This window comes from Schistocerca serialis, chromosome 11 (assembly GCF_023864345.2).
Source record: "Schistocerca serialis cubense isolate TAMUIC-IGC-003099 chromosome 11, iqSchSeri2.2, whole genome shotgun sequence".
Taxonomy (NCBI): domain Eukaryota; kingdom Metazoa; phylum Arthropoda; class Insecta; order Orthoptera; family Acrididae; genus Schistocerca; species Schistocerca serialis.
The window spans coordinates 63649849-63675553 of NC_064648.1; the positions used below are offsets into that span (position 1 = coordinate 63649849).

Consider the following 25705-nt stretch of genomic DNA (forward strand, 5'->3'; position numbering starts at 1 on the left):
TGCACTATGTGATCCAAAGTATCCGGACACCCCCTATATCTGGCATGCACATTGGTCGACACTTCCCAATAATAAATTGCGGGACGTGAAAGCTCTTCCCTGTGCTTGGGCCTCTTCCTCCCGAACTCGTCGTCGGGAGGAGGTAATTTTAACTAGACTCCGGATAGGGCACTGTCTTTTTAGCCATCGACATCTTTTAAGCGGCGATCCTCCCCCACTCTGTCCCCACTGCTCTCGACTGTGGTCGGTGAGACACCTTTTACGAGTGCCCCTATTTTACTCCGTTAAGCGCCCGTCTACAGCTGTCGCCTGCTACATCTTCTATTTTAGCAGATGACACGCGATCAGCCGATCGTGTTCTCGAGTTCATTAGTGCCAGTGAGATGACGTCAGTCATTTGAAGCTCTTTTTGGGACAAACAACTCCCCCCTTCTATAGTGGTTTTTTAAGCTTTCGTTCTGTTTTTGGTTTCCCCGCTTTTTGAGTTTTGCTCCCATTGCTGCTGGTTTCCAGTTTCGTTTTTTTTTTAGCTTTTCTTAAGTCACAGACCGGGCGCTAATGACCGTAGAAGTTTTGCGCCCTAGAACCATAACAAAAAACCTTATATCATACTTTCCTCATATTAGGTGCATTATGCTGCTAGGTACTCCATATCACTGACCTCAGTAGTCATTAGACATCGTTAGAGAGCAGAACGGGGCACTCCGCAGAGCTCACGGACTTCTAACGTAGCCAGGCTATTGGATATCACTTGTCATACGTCTGTACGCGAGATTCCCATACTCCCAAACATCCCTAGGTTAACGGTGAGATTGTAAAGTGGAAACGTGAAGACACACATACAGCACAAAAGCGTACAGGTCGCTTTCGCCTGTTGACAGAGACCGGCGACAGTAGAACAGGAATTCGAAACTGCATGAGGATCCACTGCAAGTACTATGACAGGCGGGAGGTGGATTTCATGGTCGAGCGGGTGCCCACAATCCACACATCGCGTCAGTAAATGCCAAACGACGCCTCGCTTTGTGTAAGAAGCGTAAACATTGGACGATTGAGCGGTAGAATATAGATTGGCAAACTCGTTAATGCTTGGGAACTAGTTTATTGGTGATCGCTCATTTTTAGGAACCGTTCATTTTTACTCGTTCACCGTTCATTTGTGCTTTGCTTGATATCAGTTTCTTATAAAAATTGAAAATTCGTAGCATAGGTGACGGAAGGTGTAAGGCGCCAAGGGGGGACTTGCCTCCGCCCTGGAATAGACTTTTTATTCAAAACAGAATTCTCACACGCTCGTAATTTTCGTGACTCTGCAAAAACCTCTCGTTTAGCCAACTGTAGCGTTATGTGGCTGATCGCAGCGAAATAAAGTGGCGCACAAAAAACCGGCCCCGAATACTGACTGCTCGCAAATTACGCAGGATTTGTTGACCGCTACGAGCAGAATAATAACCTGTAATAATTAGGCAGTGAAGAAATAACAAACTTTGTGTTCTGCCTTACGGCTTGCCTTACGGCAGGTCTTGTCATGGGGAAGCCTCGTCAGAGAGGTCACCGCATGAACGTCTAGGAAGTATAACAAATAAGCTAATGCAAACAACTCCGAAACATTAGATGATGATTGGTAGGCAACAATGACCAGTCTAGTACTCGAAGTCGATTTTTCGTGCGCCACGCTGTACCACTGAAATAATATTGTAGAAGTTATCGTATTCTCTTTACAAAATGACACCAGACACTCGGTTATGCAACGCGAACTTTACGAAATGTGACGCCATACAATCGATTATGAAGGGCGGGCTTCATTCGGTTGTAAGTCGGTCTGCCTTCCATAACAATGACCATGCTCTTTTACCTTGTATCAAAAAAGACGGAAAATAGCCACTCGTGTGTGCCGTGCCGACTTCGTTTGCATGTGTAATAGTCTTGCCTTTTTACAAGTATTCTGCTGTTTATCGAAATAGTGAAGTAAGCTGATGCGCCATTTCGTTACCTGAAAAGATGTACGTATTACATATCACTTCATTTTATCTATATATGACGGTAGTATCTGTTCCCGAAAGAACAGTTACCGTGGATGACCATGCAGCTTTGCTAGAAATGAAATGATAATTAAATAGACACCCTAGCTGCAAGCAGGCGTTGATACACTTCATTGGGGACATGTTGAAAATGTGTGCCCCGACCGGGACTCGAACCCGGGATCTCCTGCTTACATGGCAGATGCTCTATCCATCTGAGCCACCGCGGGCACAGAGGATAGTGCGTCTGCAGGGACGTATCCCTTGCACGCTCCCCGTGAGATCCACATTCCCAACATGTCCACAACACTACATTCGTAGTGCGCGGGACTTGGTAGATTAATCTGCCTCGAGTAATGAGTAGGATGGGCAAACATCTATTAGGCGCACTATGAATGTAGTGTTGTGGACATGTTGGGAATGTGGATCTCATGGGGAGCGTGCAAGGGATACGTCCCTGCAGACGCACTATCCTCTGTGCCCGCGGTGGCTCAGATGGATAGAGCATCTGCCATGTAAGCAGGAGATTCCGGGTTCGAGTCCCGGTCGGGGCACACATTTTCAACATGTCCCCAATGAAGTGTATCAACGCCTGCTTGCAGCTAGGGTGTCTATTTATCATTTCACTTAATTTTATGTTATTTACGTAATTATAAAATTTTAATTACCGTTAATGGATGCTAAATAGAATACGAAAAGAAGCAGAAGTTCAGAGTTAAAAAAGGTGTGAAACAGATCTAGAACAGGCGTGCGCAGCGAACGAAACGAACAACTCTTTATTGAACTGGCTATGAGCAGTCGGCAGTGGAACTGCTACGAGTGGCCATGCGAACGACGAAGAGTCCGGCCGAGCGAGACACAGAGGCTGGAACGAGACCGATCGTTCCCGTTTCCGCGACCGAAGTGAACTAGGAAAGAACGTTCCTTAGAATTTGTTCATCGATCGTTCCGCTCATCTTCATGAATCGTTCCTTTGGACCCGTCAGTTCGCGAACGACCCATCTCTAGAGGTTTGGATATGGCGACTGCCCGGCGAACGTCATCTGCCACCGTATGTAGTGCCAAAAGTAAAATTTGGAAGCAGTGGTTTTACGGTGTGGTCGTGTTTTTCAAGGAGGGGGGCTTGCAACACCTTGTTCTGCGTGGCACTATCACAGCACAGGCCTACACCGATGTTTTAATCACCTTCTTGCTTCCCACTGTTGAACAGTTCGGGAATGGCGATTGCATCTTTCAACACGATCGAGCATAATTCACTGCCTGGGGCAGAGTGGTTATACGACAATAACATCCCTATAATGGACTAACCTGCACAGAGTACTTACCTGAATCCTATAGAAAACCACTGGGCCGATTCTGTGCCATGCCGCACCGACCGACATCGATACCTCTCTTCAGTGCAGCACTCCGTGAAGAATGGGCTGCCATTCCCCAAGAAAGCATACAGCACCTGATTGAACGTATGTCTGCCCGAGAGTGGAAGCTGTCAAGGCTAAGGGTGTGCCAACACCTTACTGAAATCCAGCATTAGCGATGGAGGGCGCCACGAACTTGTCATTGTCAGCCAGATGTCCGGATACTTTTGATGACAGTGTAAGTCAACGATCGCTTGTAATTACGAAGCAACCTGCTACTGCATGCGATACAGATATGCAGTGTGCTGCTTTGCTGCGACTAGTTTTGTGTGGTTTCAAATGGTTGAACAGTTTTCGTTAGTATTTCTACGCTCACTTCTATTAACGACTTTACGTTGGTATTTACGAGTATCCCCCCAACCTAAATATTTGAGGAATGTATCACCGATGTATAAAATATTTCGAAACGTCTTCTGAATATTTTACAAATTAGTTATTGTGTGAAATATTTGACATAAAGCATGTACGTGAGATGGAGTTTCGTAAAGGATTTAAAATTGTGTAAGGTTTGCTGCAAATAACAAAGTGCTCTCGTTCTTAAATGCTGGAAGAATATAGCCTGGGTACTTCAGCGCGGTGAATTTGCCTCCAGACATGCACAGTTCGTAACTGTAATACCTAACTGTGGTAATCATTTATATAAGACTTTATCTCTGAACGAGTAATTAGAACAGCATTCTAAATCTTTAAATTCGGTCAGTTATATTAAACATGGAAAAGCGTTTTTCCCTTCACTGGTAGTTGGATAGGCAAACTGCACCTGGGTAACATGAGCCGTGAACCGGAATAACGAGTTAGTATTCTAGATAATACAGATGTGGCGCGTTGTAGGGGCAGTTTTTGCTGCACTCAACAGAGCGTTGCGTGCACGGACGGCGGGTGTGTCAGATTGCGGCGGGCTGTAAGAGGATCCGGCCCGAGGCAAGCAGAGCGCGACGGCTGCAAACCGACCGCCAAATCTCTCCAGTGTAACCGTAGTAGGGTAGGCTAACAAGGGAGGCCACGACGCTTGGAACGCGAATTTATTGGAAACCTCGTACCCTCCTAGTACTACATTAGGACAACAAAATGTGTAAGCAGTAGCGCGTACTTCTCAAGCGTTATTGAGGAAATCGCAAGATAGTTTCGGTCGTGCAGTATCGTCAAATACATACACCTGTGAGTGGCCGTTTTTACCAGGAAGCGCCAGCAGCCGAGTGGTTAGCGTACAAGCCTCGTAATCGTTGGGTCGCTGGATCGAGTCCCGCTTGTCAGTTTTTATTTCTAACGGTCATTTCCTTTACCGTTTATGTTACAGTTGATGTAATGGGGAAAAATACGTGTAATCGGATGAACTTTTATTAAATTTACAATGTTACTTGGCAGTCTAAAAATTTTTATTTTCACAAATAATGTAATATTCGTAACTACAGGCTAGTAAACGACCAAACGCATAAAGTGATACTGAAAATGTATGCTTGTCCACGATTTGAGAAATCGTGCTGCCATTGGCTTAAGTCATATGAAAAAATGCAACCCATAAACACACACACTGCAACAATAATCTACGAAGATGTCGTCTCGCACATAGTTTCTCATTGTTATATTAAAGTGCAAGTGACCAAATACTTCACGTGCCTGCTGGCCGGTATTTTCATATTTTTCCGCCGTTTGACAGTGTGGACAGTTAGGTGCAAGGCATGAAAGCGTAATAATAGCTGCGGTGCACTCCAAACTCCTCTCTAAGGCCAGCATTACACTACCATATTTCTTTGTCAAAGTTGTAAAATATTTATATCAAATTTGAAAGTGTAATAGGGAACTTTGTCAAATCTCTTCTGCCGTCAAATATGACCAAATCTAGGGCCTCGCCGTAGAGTTGACCATGTGTCGTTAGTTCTCTGTTCATTGCAATGGGAAACGTAATCACTTGGAGCGTTGGCGTCGCTACAGCTGTTTGGCGTCTCTGTAGTGTGTTTGTAAACACGGCTTCAAAGTTTATTTAAAAAAACTTGCTTCGACTAGGGTGGAGGGTGAGCATGGAGCACTGTGTTGATGGGCGGGTGGAATATGCTGCAAGACGTGATCACTCTAAAATAAAAAATCTTTCTTAGCTTTCCATTCTACTTTGTTTTTGAACCCTGGACGCCACAAGTTAAAAAGCGCGTCATCTGCTTCGTACTTACTAATTTTGTAGGTTTATTAATCTTGTAGTTGTTGGAACACTAATTCTGTTAATTGAATTGTTGAAAAATAAAAATAGTTCTTACTGCCCATATACTAAACATTTATCTTCATCTATTCCCTTTCAGTGCTTTATAAATAGCTTCAGATGTCTCTGAAAATACTTCAATGTGATGATAAAAATTTGTAGGCTGCCAAATAATATTGTAAATTTAATAAAAGTTCATCTGATTACACGTATTTTTCCCATTACATCAACTTTAATATAAATAGTAAAGAAAATGACTCTTAGAAATCAAACTCAGGACTCGATCCAGTGATCCAGCGATTACGGGGCTTGAACGCTAACCACTCGGCTGCCGGCGCTTCATGGTAAAAATGGCCACGTGCAGGTATATATACCGGGTGATCAAAAAGTCAGTATAAATTTGAAAACTGAATAAATCACGGAATAATGTAGACAGAGGTACAAATTGACTCCCATGCTTGGAATAACATGCGGTTTTATTTGAAACAAAAAAAATTACAAACGTTCAAAAAATGTCCGACAGACGGCTCTTCATCTGATCAGAATAGCAATAATTAGCATAACAAAGTAAGACAAAGCAAAGATGTTCCTTACAGGAAATGCTCAATATGTCCACCATCATTCCTCAACAATAGCTGTAGTCCAGGAATAATGTTGTGAACAGCACTGTAAAGCATGTCCGGAGTTACGGTGAGGCTTTGGCGTCGGATGTTGTCTTTCAGCATCCCTAGAGATGTCGGCCGATCACTTCAGACTTCAGGTAACCCCAAAGCCAGTAATCGCACGGACTGAGATCTAGTGACCTGGGAGGCCAAGCATGACGAAAGTGGCGGCTGAGCACACGATCATCACCAAACGACGCCCGCAAGAGATCTTTCACGCGCCATCTGTCGGACATTTTGTCAACTTTTTGTTTGGTTCTAATAAAACCGCATGTCATTCTAAGCATGTGACAATTTGTACCTCTCTCTACATGATTCCGTGGTTTATTAAGTTTCCAAATTTATAGAGACTTTTCGATCACGCTGTATTTGACGACCGAAATTATCTTGCGAGTTTCTCAATAACGCTTGAGAAGTACGCGCTACTACTTACATATTTTATTGTCCTAATGGAGTACTAAGAGTGTACGAAGTTTGCAGTAAATCCGCGTTCCAAACGTTGCGGCACCTCCCTTGTAAAACACACTCGCTGTTGTAAGGCGATTTGTAAACCGCACTCGTCAGTCGCGGATGTTCGACTCTAAGTATTACTTGATATTTCACTGAGGCGTGTGTCGTGTTGCAGAAGGTGGCGCTGCCCGTGCTGTCGGTGGTGTCCCGCGGCGTGGCCAGCGACTCGACGGACCTGAAGGCGGTGCTCACCGAGAAGGCGGCGCGCGAGCTGGACCGAGTCAAGGCCTTCCGCAAGCAGTACGGCAGCACCAAGGTCGGCGAGGTCACCGTCGACATGGTGAGTTTCTAAAGCTTTCACTGCTACAATGTATTGACGTGGGACTTCCTGGAAGGACCCAACAATGTAACATTCTCTTCACACAACCTCTTTATTTTTCAATATACAGAGGGGTCCAAAAAAATGTATCCATTGTTTGCAAGTCCACAACTTGCAAACTGATTCATGGAGTTGTCATTTTTGGTGAAAGTGTAGCGTAAAAGTCCAACTTACAGATGTCACGGTAGGTGTTTGGTCCGAGCACGGGGCTCACCACCCGAACCACACGCCACTGTTAAGGGGATACGGAATCACCTAACCCCGCAATGTTAATATATGCCTACTATAGGGAACATTTTCTCACAAACTACTGGAGACAGAGAGGTAAAAATTTTACTGTATGTGCATTCATATGTTACAACAATACTGAAACAACAGTTTGTCAAAGTATTTTCTTACAGAGATATTGTACATTTATTTTTAAGTAAATTTTTTCCATCGCTTTTTACTAGACTATCACCCCTAAGTCTTTTGTAAATCAAGTAATTAAAAAATCGTTGTTTCAGTATGTAATAGGGACCTATGTCACTACGTCATAAAAATTTCAGACTTCTAGGTTGACCAGTACCTGAGATAATGTTCCTAGATGAAGTAAAAAGTAAACTTACGGGAAACGGAGAAAGAAGATTAAAACATTCCTGATCCGTAGCTAATACCCCCTTCACAGTCTTCATAATCACCTTCAAGTCTTCTTTTGGCACCCCTCTGCACCTGTCTTGCTTTTTTCACTAATGTCTTGATTATATTATCAGCATGCCTTCTTCTGTGCTGATCTAAAAAGAACATAGCACGTACCGTACGGGAACCAACACACATACCCAACTTTTGAAGGACCTGGCATTTAGTTATATTTCCAAGATTGAAGGTTGCCACAGCATCATACACACCAAAATGTAGTGTATTAATTCCGACAAACACTGTTTTTGGGAGACGATGCCATATCACACTATTCAAGCACTCGTTGGGGTTCTGCGTTTTTCCGTGAAGACATTTCATCAGAAGACTTCTGTCAGCCAGATCTCTGAAAATGGGCTTTATTTCTGCCATGATGGCTGATGGTAGACTGTGGTGGTGAATGTATTTCTCTCCTGTTGTTAGTCCCCTATTGTATTTACACCAGCTGTTTTCACCTTTGGGGCACAAACCATGTTGTGGATGCTCATCCGTGGATGCGGTGTGGAAATATAAAGCCCATATAGCTCTCCTCATTTCTTCAAGATTGCCTGTATTTTGCCTGATTGCAAGGCCATAGCAGTTCTGAATGTGGTCTATTATGGAATCAGTCAATCTTCCTCTGCCATCCAAGGTTTTCCCATCATCTAGTTTTTTCCCTTTCATAACTGATTTTAACCTTCTCAGCCTGGCACCCATTCTCTTCTGCACATGTCCTATACATTCAAGTTTGCTTATATTTACACTGTTCCCATATGGTTTGCTTTCCAAAACTTCTTTGAATGCTTTAGAGTCACCATCTCCCAGATATTTGACATAGCGAACATTATACCACTGTGAAGAGCGATGAAAAATTTTCTTCACCCCAGCAACCTCCATGACACCACTACTACCATAATAATTAGCAATACAGTCATCACTGTGTTCATTTTTCAGCCTGCCTGTGCACCTACAGTATTTAGACATTATTGCAACATCAATAACCTTGCCAGTATCAACACTAGTTGCTGTTACAACACCATTGTTGGAGGTGTGGCCCCTTTTCTGCCACGTGCCATCAAACGCCACTGTGAGGTCACGACTGCCGTCATTTTCTTCCACTGCTTCTTCCACAGCAACCTGCATTGACTTCTGTGCTACATCTTCAACTGCAGATCCTAGTACATAATTGTAAGCTTCAAACTTTGAAGAAATAGAATTTACTTGATAGATTTCAAACTTTGAAGGTGCACTTGGAAGATTTAGAACACCACATAGCATATCACCAGCTGCTTTGCCCTTACCAATTGCTCGCAATCCATAAACTAACCTAATATTTACACTATAAAGTTCAGTTTTCTTGTATCCATTATTTACAGTTACTGAAACCGAACTTGGAAACTTACAGCTGTATTTACAAACACTGCATATTAAATTAAACTGGGCAGCCAGGCCAACATGGGATTCTACTTTCAGAGAAACGTTTCCATGACATTTTTTGCAGCACAAACTGTTTTCAAGAGCTTCAAACAATATATTCGTATCAATGAGTTCAAAAACTTCATTCCCTCTATCAAGTAAATTCTATTTCTCTTCCAAATCTCTTAGTTTTTTATGAGAAGCACTGTTTTCATTTGGTGTAAGTTCGTTCGGCAAATCAGTAATAAGTGGATTCACATTTTCCAACAGTGATGATGATGAACTGCTTTGCTTTGCTAATGAATCATTATTTCTTTACTTTTGCCAGTTCACACGCTTTTTAAATACTTTTGCTTTAGCTCTAGGCATTTTCACTGCGAAAAATGAAGCACTAAATACGAAATAACTCAACAACAACTACTTTCTTATATCACACTGTTTACAAAACAGTCCCGCCACAAAGTCAAAGAGTAACTTGAGGAAACCAGAGAGAAACATTTTCGGGCAACTAGTGTATAAATAGTCGCTGGAAACCGGGATATTTGAATTCATGTCACTTTAAAGGTACTGCCAAAAAGTTCATGGTCAGCCACGAGAGACGTGTATAACTAAAGCGCAATACCCGATCTCACAAATATATAAAAATAAAATAGTTATAATTGTAGTAGAGCTATGTATGATACGTCATTTTAAAGAGGAAACATGGCAGAATATAATACGCCAATAAAAAAAATTCGATTTTTTAACCCAAAATCCGATTCCGTATCCCCTTAAGCACTAATGAAGAACTGAGCCCCTTACTTCGTATGCACATAATTCGTTAAGGTCAAACACATTTATATCAAATAACATAAATGAAATTAGATTTGAATCTGCCTGGCATTAAACAGGAATAAAGTTTCAGTATCACCTGATTTAGTGCGTGAAGCGCGAGTTAAGCCAGTAGCCAGATAAACTAAAGAATTCTCCGTAATTCAAAAGAAAGAGGAAAAACAAAATTGAATCAATACACCCCACTGACAAATATCCAAAAAACCTTGAAATACTACTCAAAAGAATACACTGAAGTGGGGAGCAGTCATTCACCCGACAGAACACTTCAAAATGAGTTCAATAACACAGCTGCGTGCCCCAGAAAACTGAGACATTAAATACACTTCATTTGACGATTAACAAATACTCATTAACATTACGCCACTCCTGTTTGAACTGCAGTGTCCCAAAGAAATAGGCGCTTATATGAAGACAGTAACTGTTCTCGAAAGAACAGAATACTGTTGATGACCGTGCAGCTTTTTCCTGGAGTAAATGATAACTGAAACCCTCAGCTGCCGACAGGTGTTGCTGATATACCTCGATGTGGTCAGCTGAAAATGTGTGCCCCGACCGGGACTCGAACCCGGGACCTCCTGCTTACACGACAGGCGCTCTATCCATCTGAGCCACCGAGGACACAGATGAATAGCGCGACTGCAGGGACTTATCCCTTGCACGCTTCCCGTGAGACATTCCCAACTGTCCACAATTCTACATATGTATTGTACCTTTTTATAGACATTTGCCCATCCACTCATTACTCGCGCACGCTTTGGTGATTCCCGTGAGAGTTTGGGCAACCTGTGCGTATTCGCACAGACGAAGGTCAATAGCTGGGTAGCCTTTAACTGTATATATGAAAACAGTAACTGTTCTCGAAAGAATAATACTGTTGATGACCATGCAGCTTTTCCCTGGAGTAACAGTTACTGTCTTCATACATATAGTTAAAGGCTACCCATATACTGACCTTCGTCTGTGCGAATACGCACAGGTTGCCCAAACTCTCACGGGAATCACCAAAGCGTGCGCGAGTAATGAGTGGGTGAGCAAATGTCTATAAAAAGGTACAATACATATGTAGAATTGTGAACAGTTGGGAATGCGAGTCTTACGGGAAGCGTGCAAGGGATAAGTCCCTGCAGTCGCGCTATTCATCTGTGTCCTCGGTGGCTCAGATGGATACAGCGTATGCCATGTAAGCAGGAGATCCCGGGTTAGAGTCCCGGTCGGGGCACACATTTTCAGCTGTCCACATCGAGGTATATGGCGGAGGGTACCTTGAGTACCTATATCGGTTCTCCCTTATGTTCCAGTCTAGTATTGTTCGTGGAAATAACGATTGTCGGTATGCTTCTGTGTAGGCTCTAATCTCTGATTTTATCCTCACGGTTTCTTCGCGAGATGTAAGTATGAGGGAGCAAAATACTGCTTGACTCCTCGGTGAAGGTATGTTCTCGAAACTTCAACAAAAGCCCGTACCGAGCTACTGAGCGTCTCTCCTGCAGAGTCTTCCACTGGAGTTCATCCATCTCCGTAACGCTTTCGCTGTTTCTAAATTATCCTGTAACGAAGCGCGCTGCTCCCCGTTGGATCTTCTCTCTCTTCTATCGACCCTATCTGGTACGGATCCTACACTGCTGAGCAGTATTCAAGCAGTGGGCGAACAAGCGTGCTGTAACCTACTTCCTTGTTTTCGGATTGCATTTCCTTAGGATTCTTCCAATGAATCTGTCTGGCATCTGCTTTACCGACGATCAACTTTGTGTGATCATTCCATTTTAAATCACTCCTAATGCGTACTCCCAGATAATTTACGGGATTAACTGCTTCCAGTTGCTGACCTGCTATTTTGTAGCTAAATATGGATCTTTCTATGTATTCAGACCACATTACACTTTTTTACATTGAGATTCAATTGCCATTCCCTGTACCATGCGTCAGTTCGTTGCAGATCCTCCTGCGTTTCAGTACAATTTTCCATTGTTAAAACCTCTCGATATACCACAGCATCATCCCCAAAAAGCCTTAGTGAACTTCCGATGTTAGCCACAAAGTCATTTATGTATACTGTGAATAGCAGCGGTACTACGACCATGGTTGAGTGCGTGTTTGACACACACACACACACACACACACACACACACACACACACACACACACACACACACACACACACACACACCTTTCAACTTACGAAAATGAAGAAACTGAACGAGAACAATTTTAATTTTTTTGCAGTAGTATAGTATAGCAGGTGTAGAAGTATGAATCGCGAATTTGGTTGCAGTAATTCCACGTCTGTTGTTTGAAACTGATTAACTATATTTTATTCAAAATAATCTCCATTGCTATTTACACTCGTCTCCCACCTCTCCAGTGGGCTATGAATGCCACGCCAAAGAAGTTCTGAAGCGAACCAGTCATTGAACCATTTTCGCACATTTTCATACTATTGAAGCGTTGTTCAGCAAAAGGTCCCAGTGATGCAAATAGATGATAATCGGAAGGAGCCAAGTCTGGAAAATAAGTCGGACGCACCAGTATTTCCAAACTGAACGCCTCGAAGGTTTCCCTGGCTCGTTTTGCTGTGTGTGAGGGGTCGTAGTCAAGGACCCGTATAACTATGCTGCTTTTTTTCCATATTCCGCTCGTTTTTCACTTCAGTTCTCAATTTAAATCCGTCATCTGCAGTCGGTAGCGATCAGTGTTCACGGTGTCACCAGGTTTTAGCGTCTCATATTAGACTTAAAGAAGAATATAATAATTACAATCCCAAAGAAAGTAGGTGTTGACAGATGTGAAAATTACCGAACTATCAGTTTAATAAGTCACAGCTGCAAAATACTAACACGAATTCTTTAGACGAATGGAAAAACTAGTAGAAGCCAACCTCGGGGAAGATCAGTTTGGATTCCGTAGAAACACTGGAACACGTGAGGCAATACTGACCTTACGACTTATCTTAGAAGAAAGATTAAGGAAAGGCAAACCTATGTTTCTAGCATTTGTAGACTTAGAGAAAGCTTTTGAAAATGTTGACTGGAATACTCTCTTTCAAATTCTAAAGGTGGCAGGGGTAAAGTACAGGGAGCGAAAGGCTATTTACAATTCGTGCAGAAACCAGATGGCAGTTACAAGAGTCGAGGGACATGAAAGGGAAACAGTGGTTCGGAAGGGAGTAAGACAGGGTTGTAGCCTCTCCCCGATGTTGTTCACTCTGTTTATTGAGCAAGTAGTAAAGGAAACAAAAGAAAAATTCGGAGTGGGTATTAAAATCCATGGAGAAGAATTAAAAAATTTTTGAGGTTCGCCGACGACATTGTAATTCTGTCAGAGACAGCAAAGGACCTGGGTGAGAAGCTGAATGGAATGGACAGTGTCTTGAAAGGAGGATATAAGATGAACATCAACAAAAGCAAAACGAGGATAATGCAATGTAGTCGAATGAAGTCAGGTGACGCTGAGGAATTACATTAGGAAACGACACTTAAAAGTAGTAAAGGAGTTTTGCTATTTTGGGGAGCAAAATAACTGATGGTCGAAGTAGAGAGGATTTAAAATGTAGACTGGCAATGGCAAGGAAAGCTTTTCTGAAGAAGAGAAATTTGTTAACATCGAGTATAGATTTAAATGTCAGGAAGTCGTTTCTGAAAGTATTTGTATGGAGTGTAGCCATGTATGGAAATGAAACATGGACGATAAATAGTTTGGACAAGAAGAGAATAGAAGCATTCGAAATGTGGTGCTACAGAAGAATGCTGAAGATTAGATGGGTAGATCACATAACTAATGAGGAAGTATTGAACAGGATTGGGGAGAAGAGAAGTTTGTGGCACAACTTGACCAGAAGACGGGATCGGTTGGTAGGACATGTTCTGAGGCATCAAGGGATCACCAATTTAGTATTGGAGGGCAGCGTGGAGGGTAAAAATCGTAGAGGGAGACCAAGAGATGAATACACTAAGCAGATTCAGAAGGATGTAGATTGCAGTAGGTACTGGGAGATGAAGAAGCTTGCACAGGATAGGGTAGCATGGAGAGCTCCATCAAACCAGTCTCAGGACTGAAGACAACAACAACAACATTAGACGACACCCTTCTGATCCCACCAAACACAAATAATTGTCTTCTTTCCAAAACGATTTGGTTTTGCCTGGATTCGCCCGTGATTTACGACGCTTAGGATTATCAAAAGATATTCAATTTTACCACCAGTCACTATTAAATGGAGAAACGACTTTTTGTATCTCGGCCAAATCGGTTTGCCACTGCAGCAGTGTTAAACATTTTGGTTTAAAATAGCACATTCTAGAAACACATGGCATTGTTCACAAAATAACGTATCTGTTGCCATGTAGCACATTTTTAATTCATCGTACACTTTTCCGAACGGTATTGAAAACTTTCATGCGGAATGTAATGAATTTTTCAACGCTAACATTAAAAATCAGCAAAAACTTAGATGCTGGTACTACCATTCTACTTCCCTACTGGTGAAACAAGTTAAACGGTAAATAAATTTTGCACTTCGACTGACGGAGTTCCACTATAGATGTTCAGGGGTTCCAATTCAACATTTCAGTCGTCGCTCCGTCTTACGCTATTCTCCGTTTCGACGCTGACCTTTTCGTATCTGTACTCAACCCACACAGCTTGTGTAAGTTTGAGGAAAACTTAGAGCAACTGGCTAGTTCGGCAAGTACTTGCAGCAAGATAAACTGTCTCCATTAACTTCCCACGAAGTTGACGGAACTTGCAGAAATAGATTTGCTCTGTGGCTGTTGCCATGTTGAAAAAAAATTGCAGAGGCATCTTCTGCAAGCAACTTGTCTGATTACGAAGTATTTCGCGACGGAGTCCTTGCATAAAAAGTTCTCGGTTTACTTGCCGCGTCAAATTTGGATAAAATCCCGAGCTTTCGATGACTTCCTCCGCCATCTTCGTCAGGGGTAAAACTGGCTGTCGTGGACTGGTGAGGCTTCCGCTTTTATAAGCCGTGGACGGCTTCTCATTGGCTGGACGACTTCACGGTGAAAACGGCGCGTACCGAGGTGGCGGCCTCTGTGTCCACAGATTTTGTTTGCGCGCTTTACCCAGCGTTGCTTGCAGCGCCATCCATCGCAACAGGCGGAGAACTGCGAGGAATGTAAGAAGTCTCCCTCTGCGCTCTTTCTTTATCAATTGGGCTCCCGTGCATTGCTGAGTGCATAACCGGAGTCTCTGTTGAAATTATTTTCACACAGTCTAATTTCAACTGCTTCCCTGATGACAAGAGTCCCAATAGTTTGATGCGTGAGCAAGTAGTCTCGTTTCATCGAATAAAATCTTAGGTTTATTTAACAAACTGCGCCCAGCCACCGCTGATTTTTCTAGATACCTGTATTTCGGGTGACGCTGATGTTACACACAGCGATCGGCAACAGTTCTTACAGACTGGCCCACAGTTTTTGCCACACTCGCAAGGAATACTGTAAATTCCCGGTACCCTCAGGCCGAGAATATCTGTCACGGGTCGCAACGTTTCCTTAATCTTCCTGGGTGGCCGGAAGACTGGTCCGGTTCCCTGCCGGCTCAGGACTCTGCCGATCTTGCTGGTCGTTGCTCCGCAGAATGGCAGGCGCGCGATGTGTCGGTCCTTTCGATGTTTTCGAACAGCGTCCTTCCTAGGTTTCTTCGCCAGAGTAGATCTGATATCACCAAGGTATTCAGCATAGCTCTCTTCTGAGCTGGGTGGTGATAACTGTGCGCGCTTAGATATAAATCAGTGTGCGTCGGTTTTCTATACACACAATGTCCGAAACGTCCATCTGATTCTCTCTCCACCAGCACATCTAAGAACGGTAGCTTCCCATCCTTCTCCACCTCCACTGTAAATCTTATGTTCCGATGTATACCATTCAAATAATCAAACTGCTGCAGTGCCTCATTGCCATGTGGCCAGATCAAAAATGTATAGGAAGCCTCACCGGTCCAAGACAGTTTTACCCCTGACGAAGATGACGGAGGTAGCCATCGAAAGCTTGGGATTTATCCAAATTTGACGCGGCAAGTAAACAGAACTTTTTATGCAACTTACCTGATTAATTGGTAGTGAACACACGTCTCGAACACTGAGTGCCGTTTTCAGGAGCATGTTCCAGTTCCGAGGGCAAGAGGGTGGCCGAACCTCCGTCCGTGCCTCTGCCGTCTTTGACGAGGTCGTAGGCAGTACGAAGGCTGCCTTCTTGCACCGGAACTCTTCGGGCACTGTTCCTGATGCATTTTGTTCAAAATGCGAGGAGTAGCTGGGAGCGACCAGGGACCGATAATAAGCTGAGGAGTGTTGTGAAAGCAGGGATCTTGGCACCGCCGGGCAACCTGCTGCAGGTGACCCGGTGGGAATGACGGCGTATCGAGTGGCAGCTCCCCGGGCCGGCGGCCAGGGTTGCGTGCCAACGGCCGGACGTGCGTGCCGGCCGGGGCGCGCATTGCGCAACCTGCAGTGGTCGAGCTTGTCACAGCCTAATTTCGCCATCAGCGCTTAATTATTCTGAAACAAATCATAAACTGAAGGTGAATAGTGTAACTCGTCAACCTATTTCGTCTCACCCACCTCTAGTGTCTCCAAGAAGGAATGACCAATAGTCAACAATGTGTCACGAACGTTAATTTGATGTTGTTATCTTCAGTCCTGAGACTAGTTTCATGCAGCTCTCCATGCTACCCTATCCTGCGAAAGCTTCATCTCCGAGTACCTACTGCAGCCTACATCCTTCTGAATCTGCTTAGTGTATTCATCTCTCGGTCTCCCTCTACGATTTTTACCCTCCACGCTGCCCTCCAATACTAAATTTGTGATCCCTTGATGCCTCAGAACATGTCCTACCAACCGATCCCTTCTTCTAGTCAAGTTGTGCCACAAACTCCTCTTCTCCCCAATTCTATTCAATACCTCCTCATTAGTTGTGTGATCTACCCATCTAATCTTCAGCATTCTTCTGTAGCACCAAATTTCAAAAGCTTCTATTCTCTTCTTGTCCATACTAGTTATCGTTCACGTTTCACTTCCATACAAATACTTTCAGAAACGACTTCAGACATTTTGTTCACCAGATGGGAGAGTTTTGTCAGGACTGGCTCTCCCAAGGTCGTCAGTAGTTCTAATGGAATGTTGTATACTCCCGGGGCCTTGTTTCGACTCAGGTCTTTCAGTGCTCCATCAAACTCTTCACGCAGTATCGTATCTCCCATTTCATCTTCATCTACATCCTCTTCCATTTCCATATTGTCCTCAAGTACATCGCCCTTGTATAGACCCTCTATATACTCCTTCCACCTTTCTTTCCCTTCTTTGCTTAGAACTGGGTTTCCATCTGAGCTCTTGATATTCATGCAAGTGGTTCTCTTTTCTCCAAAGGTCTGTTTAATTTTCCTGTAGGCAGTATCTATCTTATCCCTAGCGAGATAAGCCTCTACATCCTTACATTTGTCCTCTAGCCATCCCTGCTTAGCCATTTTGCACTTCCTGTCGATCTCATTTTTGAGACTTTGTATTCCTTTTTGCCTGCTTCATTTACCGCATTTAATTTCGTACAAGAAACTTAATATAGACATACGTCTATCGTGAATTGTTTCCAAGACAACTGGCATTTCTCAGGTTTTGGCCTAGTGGCGAGCACTTACCATCCAACCTCTTTGACGTTTTGCTCTAATATAATCTACTTCTTTGCTTGGGATGCCTTTCTGCCACCATACTGGGAGTGGTCCCAGAACTGAGCGCGCACACTTAAATTCTCCCTCAACCCTTGCAATAAATCCCGGATACTTATTTTAGGTGCTCCATTTACAAGGGTAATACCAAAAGTAAGGTCTCTTTTTTTTATAAGTACATAGACGTGTTTATTTCTACAATGGTTTACATGAGTTTACAGCTTGAACATTGGTCCAAGCACGGTGCTCACAACCCGAACTACACGCCACTGTTACGCACAAATGAAGGACTTGGTCCCTTACTTAGATTGCACATAATTCATTAAGGTCAGTCCAACACATTTATTTCAAATAACATGAATGAAATTACATTTGAATCTGTCTGACATTAAACAGGAATTTAAAAAAAATTCAATATCAGCTGATGTAGTGCGTGAAGCGCGAGTTAAGCCAATAAACAGATAAACTAAACAGTTCTCCGTAATTCAAAAGAAAGAGGAAAAACAAAATTGAATCAATACACCCCACTGACAAATATCCAAAAAACCTTAAAATACTACACAAAAGAATACACTGAAGTGGAGAGCAGTCATTCACCTGACAGAACACTTCAAAATGAGTTCAATAACAGAGCTGCGTGCCGCAGAAAACTGCAAGACATTAACTACACTTAATTTGATGAATAACAAATGCTCATTAACATTACGCCACTCCTGTTTGAACTGCAGCGTCCCAGAGAAACAGGCGCTTATTCTGAAAGAACAATTTTTTTTATGTTTAAATTACAGCATTAAGGAATTCCAAAAGATGTCCAATCGAAACCCACCCACTCCCCATCTTTCAGTTGAGGCACAAACCTTCCCTTTTCTAGGCGGATGCTGAGCCAGAAGCAGAGAATGCCACAAAAACAGTTTTGCTGTGAAATTTTACAAGACACCCGGAAGCAGTAACAGACAAGGGGTAGGCACCCACGAGTAACACAGGCTGGGAGCACATCCTACGAGAACTTGTTCGCACTATGCTCACCACAAACTGTAGACATTCCAGCCGAACATCCGGTTGCGGTGGCTGCCAGAAGGACGAAGCAACCGACGGGCCCACGCCGTGCTTCTCACACACACCTCAATTTGTACAAACATCCAGGCCAACACCAACTCCGGACTCCCCTCTCACTGCGAAGCTCGGCACAGTTTATACGAATTGCCTTCCAGGCAACCAGTAACCGCCGCGGGAGTTTCACGATTACCAAACAGCCCCGGCGTAGCAGACATCACACGTGTGCTTACGCCCGAAACCACAACTCCGCCAGTCTCACCGGCCGCCCCAAAACCGACTACCTCTCGCCGTCCCGTGCGCCCCAGCCGAAAGCGCAAAGATGCTCATGTACGCGCCAAAGATAACAAGCCGATCGCTGACGATCGACCAGCGATCCGGCTCAAACATTTAGCTATTTTTCGACATAATCACCATTTCTGTCGATGCGTTTTTCTACTCTGGCAGTTTTCGTATGCCCATGCCATGCCGGCTCGCCGCCATGCTGTTCAGAAAGTTATGAACCTCTCCTTTCACCTCGTCGTCGGAGCTGAATCGCTGGGACCACAATTAACACACTGACAGGTAATTTGGTACTCGGGAAAAAACGGGCAATTCAGAACCGGAGAAGAGGAATGTTGAGCAAGGGCGTACACATTCTCCATGACAACGCTGGCCCGCACATCGCTCGGCAAACCGTTGCTCTCCTGCAATAGTTTCAGTGGAACGTAATCACCCACCACCCACCCACCCTATAGTCCTGGCTTGGCACCCAGTGACTATCATCTGTTCCCTAGGTTAAAAGAACATTTGGCCGGAAAGCGATTCACCTCCGACGATGAGGTGAAAACTTTCAGAACAGCATGGCGGCGACCTGCTATGACATGGGCATACGAAAACTGCCACAGCGTCTACAAAAATGCATCTACAGAAATGATTACGTCGAAAAATAACTAATGTTCAAGCTGTAAACTGATGTAAACCATTGTAGAAATAAACAGGCCTATGTACTTACAAAAAAAATAGACCTTACTTTCGAGATAACCCTCGTAATATCGCTTCTTAGTGTTACGCTGCTGTCCTTGGGTGTTTCGCTTTGTCAAACAAGGCATATACATAACAATTTTTACTGAATTGTACGTTTATAATGTCCTAGAAAACTTCGGAGTAGGTATTAAAATCCATGGCGGAGAAACAAAAACTTTGAGGTTCGCCGATGACATTGTAATTCTGTCAGAGACAGCAAAGGACTTGGAAGAGCAGTTCAATGGAATGGACAGTGTCTTGAAAGGAGGGTATAAGATGAACATCAACAAAAGCAAAACGAGGATAATGGAATGTAGTCGAATTAAGTCGGGTGATGCTGAGGGAATTAGATTAGGAAATGAGACGCTTAAAGTAGTAAAGGAGTTTTGCTATTTGGGGAGCAAAATAACTGATAATGGCCGAAGTAGAGAGGATATAAAATGTAGACTGGCAATGGGAAGGAAAGCGTTTCTGAAGAAGAGAAATTCGTTAACATCGAGTATAGATTTAAGTGTCAAGAAGTCGTTTCTGAAAGTATTTGTATGGAGTGTAGCCATGTATGGAAGTAAAACATGGACGATAAACAGTTTGGACAAGAAGAGAATAGAAGCTTTCGAAATGTGGTGCTACAGAAGAATGCTGAAGATTATATGGGTAGATCACAACTAATGAGGAGGTATTGTACAGAATTGGGGAGGAGAGGAGTTTGTGGCACAACTTGTCCAGAAGAAGGGATCGGTTGGTAGGACATGTTCTGAGGCTTAAAAGGGATCACTAATTTAGTATTAGAGGTCAGCGTGGAGGGTAAAAATAGTAGAGGGAGACCAAGAGATGAATACACTAAGGAGATTCAGAAGGATGTAGGTTGCAGTAAGTACTGGGAGATGAAGAACCTTGCACAGGATAGAGTAGCTTGGAGAGCTGCATCAAACCAGTCTCAGGACTGAAGACAACAACAACAACAACAATGTCCTAGGGGCAATGTTCAGTTTGAAATAAGAGAGCTGTCTACATAGAAAAGACTTCCTTCAAAAAATTGAAAGCGGCTGTGGGCCTGTATGTACAGAAGACTATGTAAGGGTAAAACTAAGAAGAGATATTAAATGGAGCGCCTGATATCGGATTTGGGGGTTTGTTGCAAGGGTTGTGAGAAAAAGTGTTGCGCATCTGTAAAAGAAATCACATAAAATACGCCAGTGCGACTAATTGTGGAGTACTGTTAGAGCTTTGGAATCCTTATCAGCTAGGCATGACAGCAGACATGGAAAGAATTAACTCTCATGCTGTTAAGATTGCAACAGATCGGTATAGCCCTCACGAAAGTGTAACACAAATGTTAGGGAACTTAACGTGAGCATGGTTCAAAGAGAGACTAAGTAGTTCTTGCGAGCTCCTGTGATTTAGTTGGAGAACCTTTGATGAAGACTTTGCGGCCCTTATATTGTCACCAGCGTATATCCGACGTAGGAACCATGAGCAAAAGAGTAGGTGACGTACAGAGACATACACAATCAATTTTCTTTACAGTTCGTGAGTGGAATAAAGATTAGCACTGGTACGATGTGCTCTGCGCCATGCAACGTGTGGTGGCTTGCGGAATATACACGGTGATTTTGTTAAATGTGGATAAACTGCAGGAAACTATCCATCAGATCAGGAGCAAAAAGGCTATCAGGTCATTTGGCAGGAAATGGGTTCCAAGGAAGGTACATTCACTCAAAGGACATAAGATAGGAAACGTCCTCGGCATGAGAACCAAGCAGGTAAGCATGGAGTAAACTAGTCGTGTGGAACGTTCTGAGCGACAGCTGCCAATGTACGTCTCACTTACAACGCATGCAGCCTTATTACACACGGAGGTTTTGTCGACGGTTTTGTCGCACAGTCCACCATACTGCTAGGAATTGTGAGTTATCTTAGACACATGAGGTTACCTTTACGAGCCCATCTGTGGGCTGTGAAGAATCTCCACTGTACAGTGGCAGCGGACCATCAGCACTGTTTCAGCCTCAGTGTGTGGGCGGGGATTATTGGCGACCGCATCATGGATCAGTCAACCTCCCACCGTGCCTCACAGGCGAGGCATACTAGGTGTGGCTGTAAAATAGTGGGACTGATGCTGTCACAAAGTACGCATGCACTAAAGATGAACGACCAATAGTTTCCAAGTGTGAAGCCTTCTGAATCGAATGCACCATCTCTGGTGTGTGTAGACAAACCTGTGTGGCCTTGGCCTTTGTTCGAGTAAGAGCTTCTCTCTCTCCTTATTGCGGCGGAAAAGTGTTCTGATAGAGCAACGAATTATCACAAAGTTTCACGTGAAGCTTGAAAAAATTGCCACTGAAATGTATGTTTTACTTAAACAAATGTATGCCGAAGGCTGTTTAACTTGGGCAAGTTTGAATGGTTCGAGCGTTTCCGAGAAGGCCGAGAAGACATGAAAATAACTCGCGCTCGGTGCACTCTTAGACATCAAAAGATGAAAATATCGAGAAATTAAGTAATCTGGTTTGATCTGAACGTAAATTAGAAGATTGCTGAAACCGTAGGAATTGACAAAGAACGCCTAAGGCAAATTTTACACAGCTAATTCAACACTAGAAAAATGTGCGAAGCTGGTGCCGAAAATTCTCAGCATTCTACAAAAAAATCTCGTGAAAATGTTTGTACCGACACTTAAACTGTTGAGAAAATCTCAATTTCGTGGAGACACATATTAAGAATTTGGATTTTTCGCTTAAGATTCAGAAACTAGGCACCTCCCATTTGAGGGGAGCCAACATCACCGTGAGCGAATAAAGCTCGAATGGGCTAATCGTGATTCAAAGCGAAGCTGATTGTTTCTTTGATATTTACGAAATTACGTATCTTTACTGGGTTCGTGAACGTAAAACAATCAGCATAATAAACTCAAGGATCTTGCTCAACTCTGTGATAAAATAAAGATCCGAACTGTGGAAGGACAAGTCAGAAGTTCGGCATCAAGAAAACAGTCTTACACGGCATTGTCTGTCAACGGGTTTCTACCGAAGTATAAGATCCCAGTTTAGACCACCCCTCTTAGTCGCGTGACCTAGCACCATGTTACTATTCCCCAAGGTCAAATCTGCGTTAAAGGGAACAAGATCTGTCCATCGAAACAGTGGAAGAAAAGAGGGGCTACGTTGTCGGTGACAAGACCGAAATTTTTTTTACCCAGTGTTCTATAGCAACGTGTGCCCCCTTCGAAAGCATCTCCATCCATAACAGGTGGATCCGGGAGCTGGCATTTAATATCGCGACCTTTATACACCCTATTTTCAAATTTTATCTTCGCGATACACATTTTACTAAGTTTTCCTTTTCAGCTGTTACGGATATTAAGATTACTGATGAAAGTCGAAAAGTTGTATTTTCGAGTGCTAGGCGAATTTTTGCTTTCGAAAAAGGGGGTCAAAGAATTTGCATAACATTTTGCTTGAGAAATGGAATGAAGTGCAGCAACTTATTCGAAAAGTTTGCTGTGGCCTTCGGCGAATCTACTAAGAGTAAGGCTAGAGGAGTGATACAAACTTTTCGAAGAGGGTCGAAAAGACGTTGAAGCAGACGACCGGGCTGGACAGCCTAGCGCCTAATATCGACGTATCCTTTAGCTCGTGCCAAGCAATTTTTTTGTCTTTTGGGCATGAAACGTGTAGCAGCCAAGTTTCCTACTTTTCACGTGGCCGTTCCACATTAAATCGCTACATACGCACATTCGCACTTAGTTAATTGGCACGTCGATATCCAGTGATAGTCGTGTAACGATAGTCTTTCGTCCTATATAAAGTTCAGTGTTAAAATTATCGAAGTCTCCGTTCAACTGCCAATCATTTCATAAATCGTCGTTCCTCTACAGGTTGTTTTTCAGCGTTGCGACTATCCTATCTGAAACAGCGTCATCAAAGAGCTGCCTCACGGAATTTGCGAAGTTTTCTACCAGGCCGTACATCATCAGAATATTTTTCTGTGAAGATGACAGTCTTTCATTTTCTATGAATTCTTAAATCCAGCCACAAAACTGGCCTGATGTATTTCGTGACAGGTGGACGAAAAGTGAAATCGATGATAATTAAGGCTAAATAGGGAAATCCGATGTTTGTAGCCTCACGTAATCTGTCACGTGTGGCTTAATACTGGCAGGTGAAGGTCAGACCGCTCTTAACGTGCAGTCATACCGAATGGCTCGTAAATCACTTTTTTATCTGCAGCAGAGAGGCTAGCAATCGACATAACCTTGTGGTTGTGTAACCCGAGGAAACGTAGTTATCTGTGAGAAACCGGGTAATCTAGCCAAGGTCGCGGACGGGTGGGATTTGAGGCTTCACTTCTTATCCTCCGCAGTACGCTGATAAAACGTCAATGCAAGCCAGGTTGCTCTTGCCATGGCGCCTATCGACGGCATGAGGAATTTGGAATCCTGGTCAGTGGAGGGATAAGATACCGCCTTCTGCCTTAGGATGCTGCTCACTTACTCGAGATTCTCAGTTGCCGCGTGCCTGCATTTTATGTTCACGAAGGTCTTTTACGGACTAGGTCTTTTCGATTTTCTTCTTAATTGTGGGTTTCGAAAGTCACTGTATGGACAACATTGGGCTAAAGCAGTACGATGCGCTTCTCAGAAGCTAAGAAATGAACTTTCCTAACATTTAGACAGAACCTTCTTAACATTGTTGTAGCCTCGGGCGACGTTCAATTAATGTTAGCAGCTTTACCTTTAATTCTTAATCCTTGTGCCTTTGTGTTTGTCGGACTTCTGATCCGTCTTTCCTTGGGTTGCCGCATCGTTTTAGTGATAGTCTTACGTTGCACCCTCTGAGGTAAGTTACCGAACAATTGTTAACTGGTGCTCGTTATCCTAGATACTGGCACTGGTCCGAAGTTGACGTCCGAACTGATCGAACACATTTTCTATCTGGGATATGGTTGCCCACGGGAGTACTTCAGCATGACGCACAGATTACGTAGACACACGTACCATGTGTGGACAAGCATTGTCCTGCTGAAAAATGGTACCACGCTACAGTCGCATGACAACATGTTATGACCAAGACACTGTTGTGCTGTCAGTTCCCTCGGTGACAGCCGTGACCCGAATTCATACCGGATGGCTCCGTGTACCGTGACTTCAGCAGTACCACCGCTGTACCTCTTCAGAACATTGGAAGAATGGGACCTTACCCCAGATCTCCGCCATACTCACCGACGGTCATCCAGGGTCGTGCAGAACCGCGAATCGTCACTAAACACTATGCGACGAGATTAATCGGTAGCCCGTGCTTCGCGGTCACGACACCTCTTCAAACGCTGTCGTTTGTGTTAACGCCGGCAGTTTACGCATGGCGCAGTAGTTCCCTCGTTGGAGTGCTACTGGTCTCCGACCAGTGTTGTGCATGACCCAGAATGGTAACAGAGTGAACTACCGGCAATAAGGCAATCCTTCCTTCTGGTGGTCGACCAGAACCCAGAAGAGTACGCTTGATCCAAAGTGCCCTAGCAGCCCAACATAGAGCAACTGTCATGTCTGAATGCCCCAGAGAATATTTGACGATTCGACCAGCCGTCCAAATGAAGATACAAGGCGAGCCTCATTTCCAACTCTAGTAACGCTTAATAAATTGCTCCTAACCTTCATAATCCTGAATAAAATGTTTTCGGGTTTCCAGCCGCGTCAATTGGTTAAAACTACACGTGCTTTCAGCCAAGCACTCCTTGGCCATTGTCAAGTGGTATGACTGCCGGTGGGCTGTTAGTGCGCCCTTATATACGCTAGCTGCCGGCTGTGACGTCACTGGTGCCCGTGACATTATCATATATGGGCATGTTTTGAGTCGGCGTTCGATGTGCCCTCTTCAATCGCCCACGCAGCGCTGAGCTGCAAGCCACCGTCTCTATTCAGGGTGTTAGCGCTAATTTCTATTTCAATAGCTTCC

The 25705-nt window shown here is 43.7% G+C and overlaps 1 protein-coding gene and 3 non-coding genes across 5 annotated transcripts in view; 2 read left to right on the forward strand and 2 right to left on the reverse strand.

The window, feature by feature from the left end:
* Positions 1–25705, forward strand: part of LOC126427034 (probable citrate synthase 2, mitochondrial) — a 251626-nt gene that overhangs the window by 79833 nt on the left and 146088 nt on the right. For both annotated transcript variants that reach the window (XM_050089210.1, XM_050089209.1), the window contains exon 2: positions 6915–7079. In XM_050089210.1, the coding sequence (XP_049945167.1) occupies positions 6915–7079 (165 nt within the window). The remainder of the gene's footprint in view (positions 1–6914; positions 7080–25705) is intronic.
* Trnat-ugu (transfer RNA threonine (anticodon UGU)) lies at positions 2178–2252 on the reverse strand. Its single transcript has one exon. It is a non-coding gene; the product is annotated as a tRNA-Thr (tRNA).
* On the forward strand, positions 2501–2575 carry Trnat-ugu (transfer RNA threonine (anticodon UGU)). Its single transcript has one exon. It is a non-coding gene; the product is annotated as a tRNA-Thr (tRNA).
* On the reverse strand, positions 10567–10640 carry Trnat-ugu (transfer RNA threonine (anticodon UGU)). Its single transcript has one exon. It is a non-coding gene; the product is annotated as a tRNA-Thr (tRNA).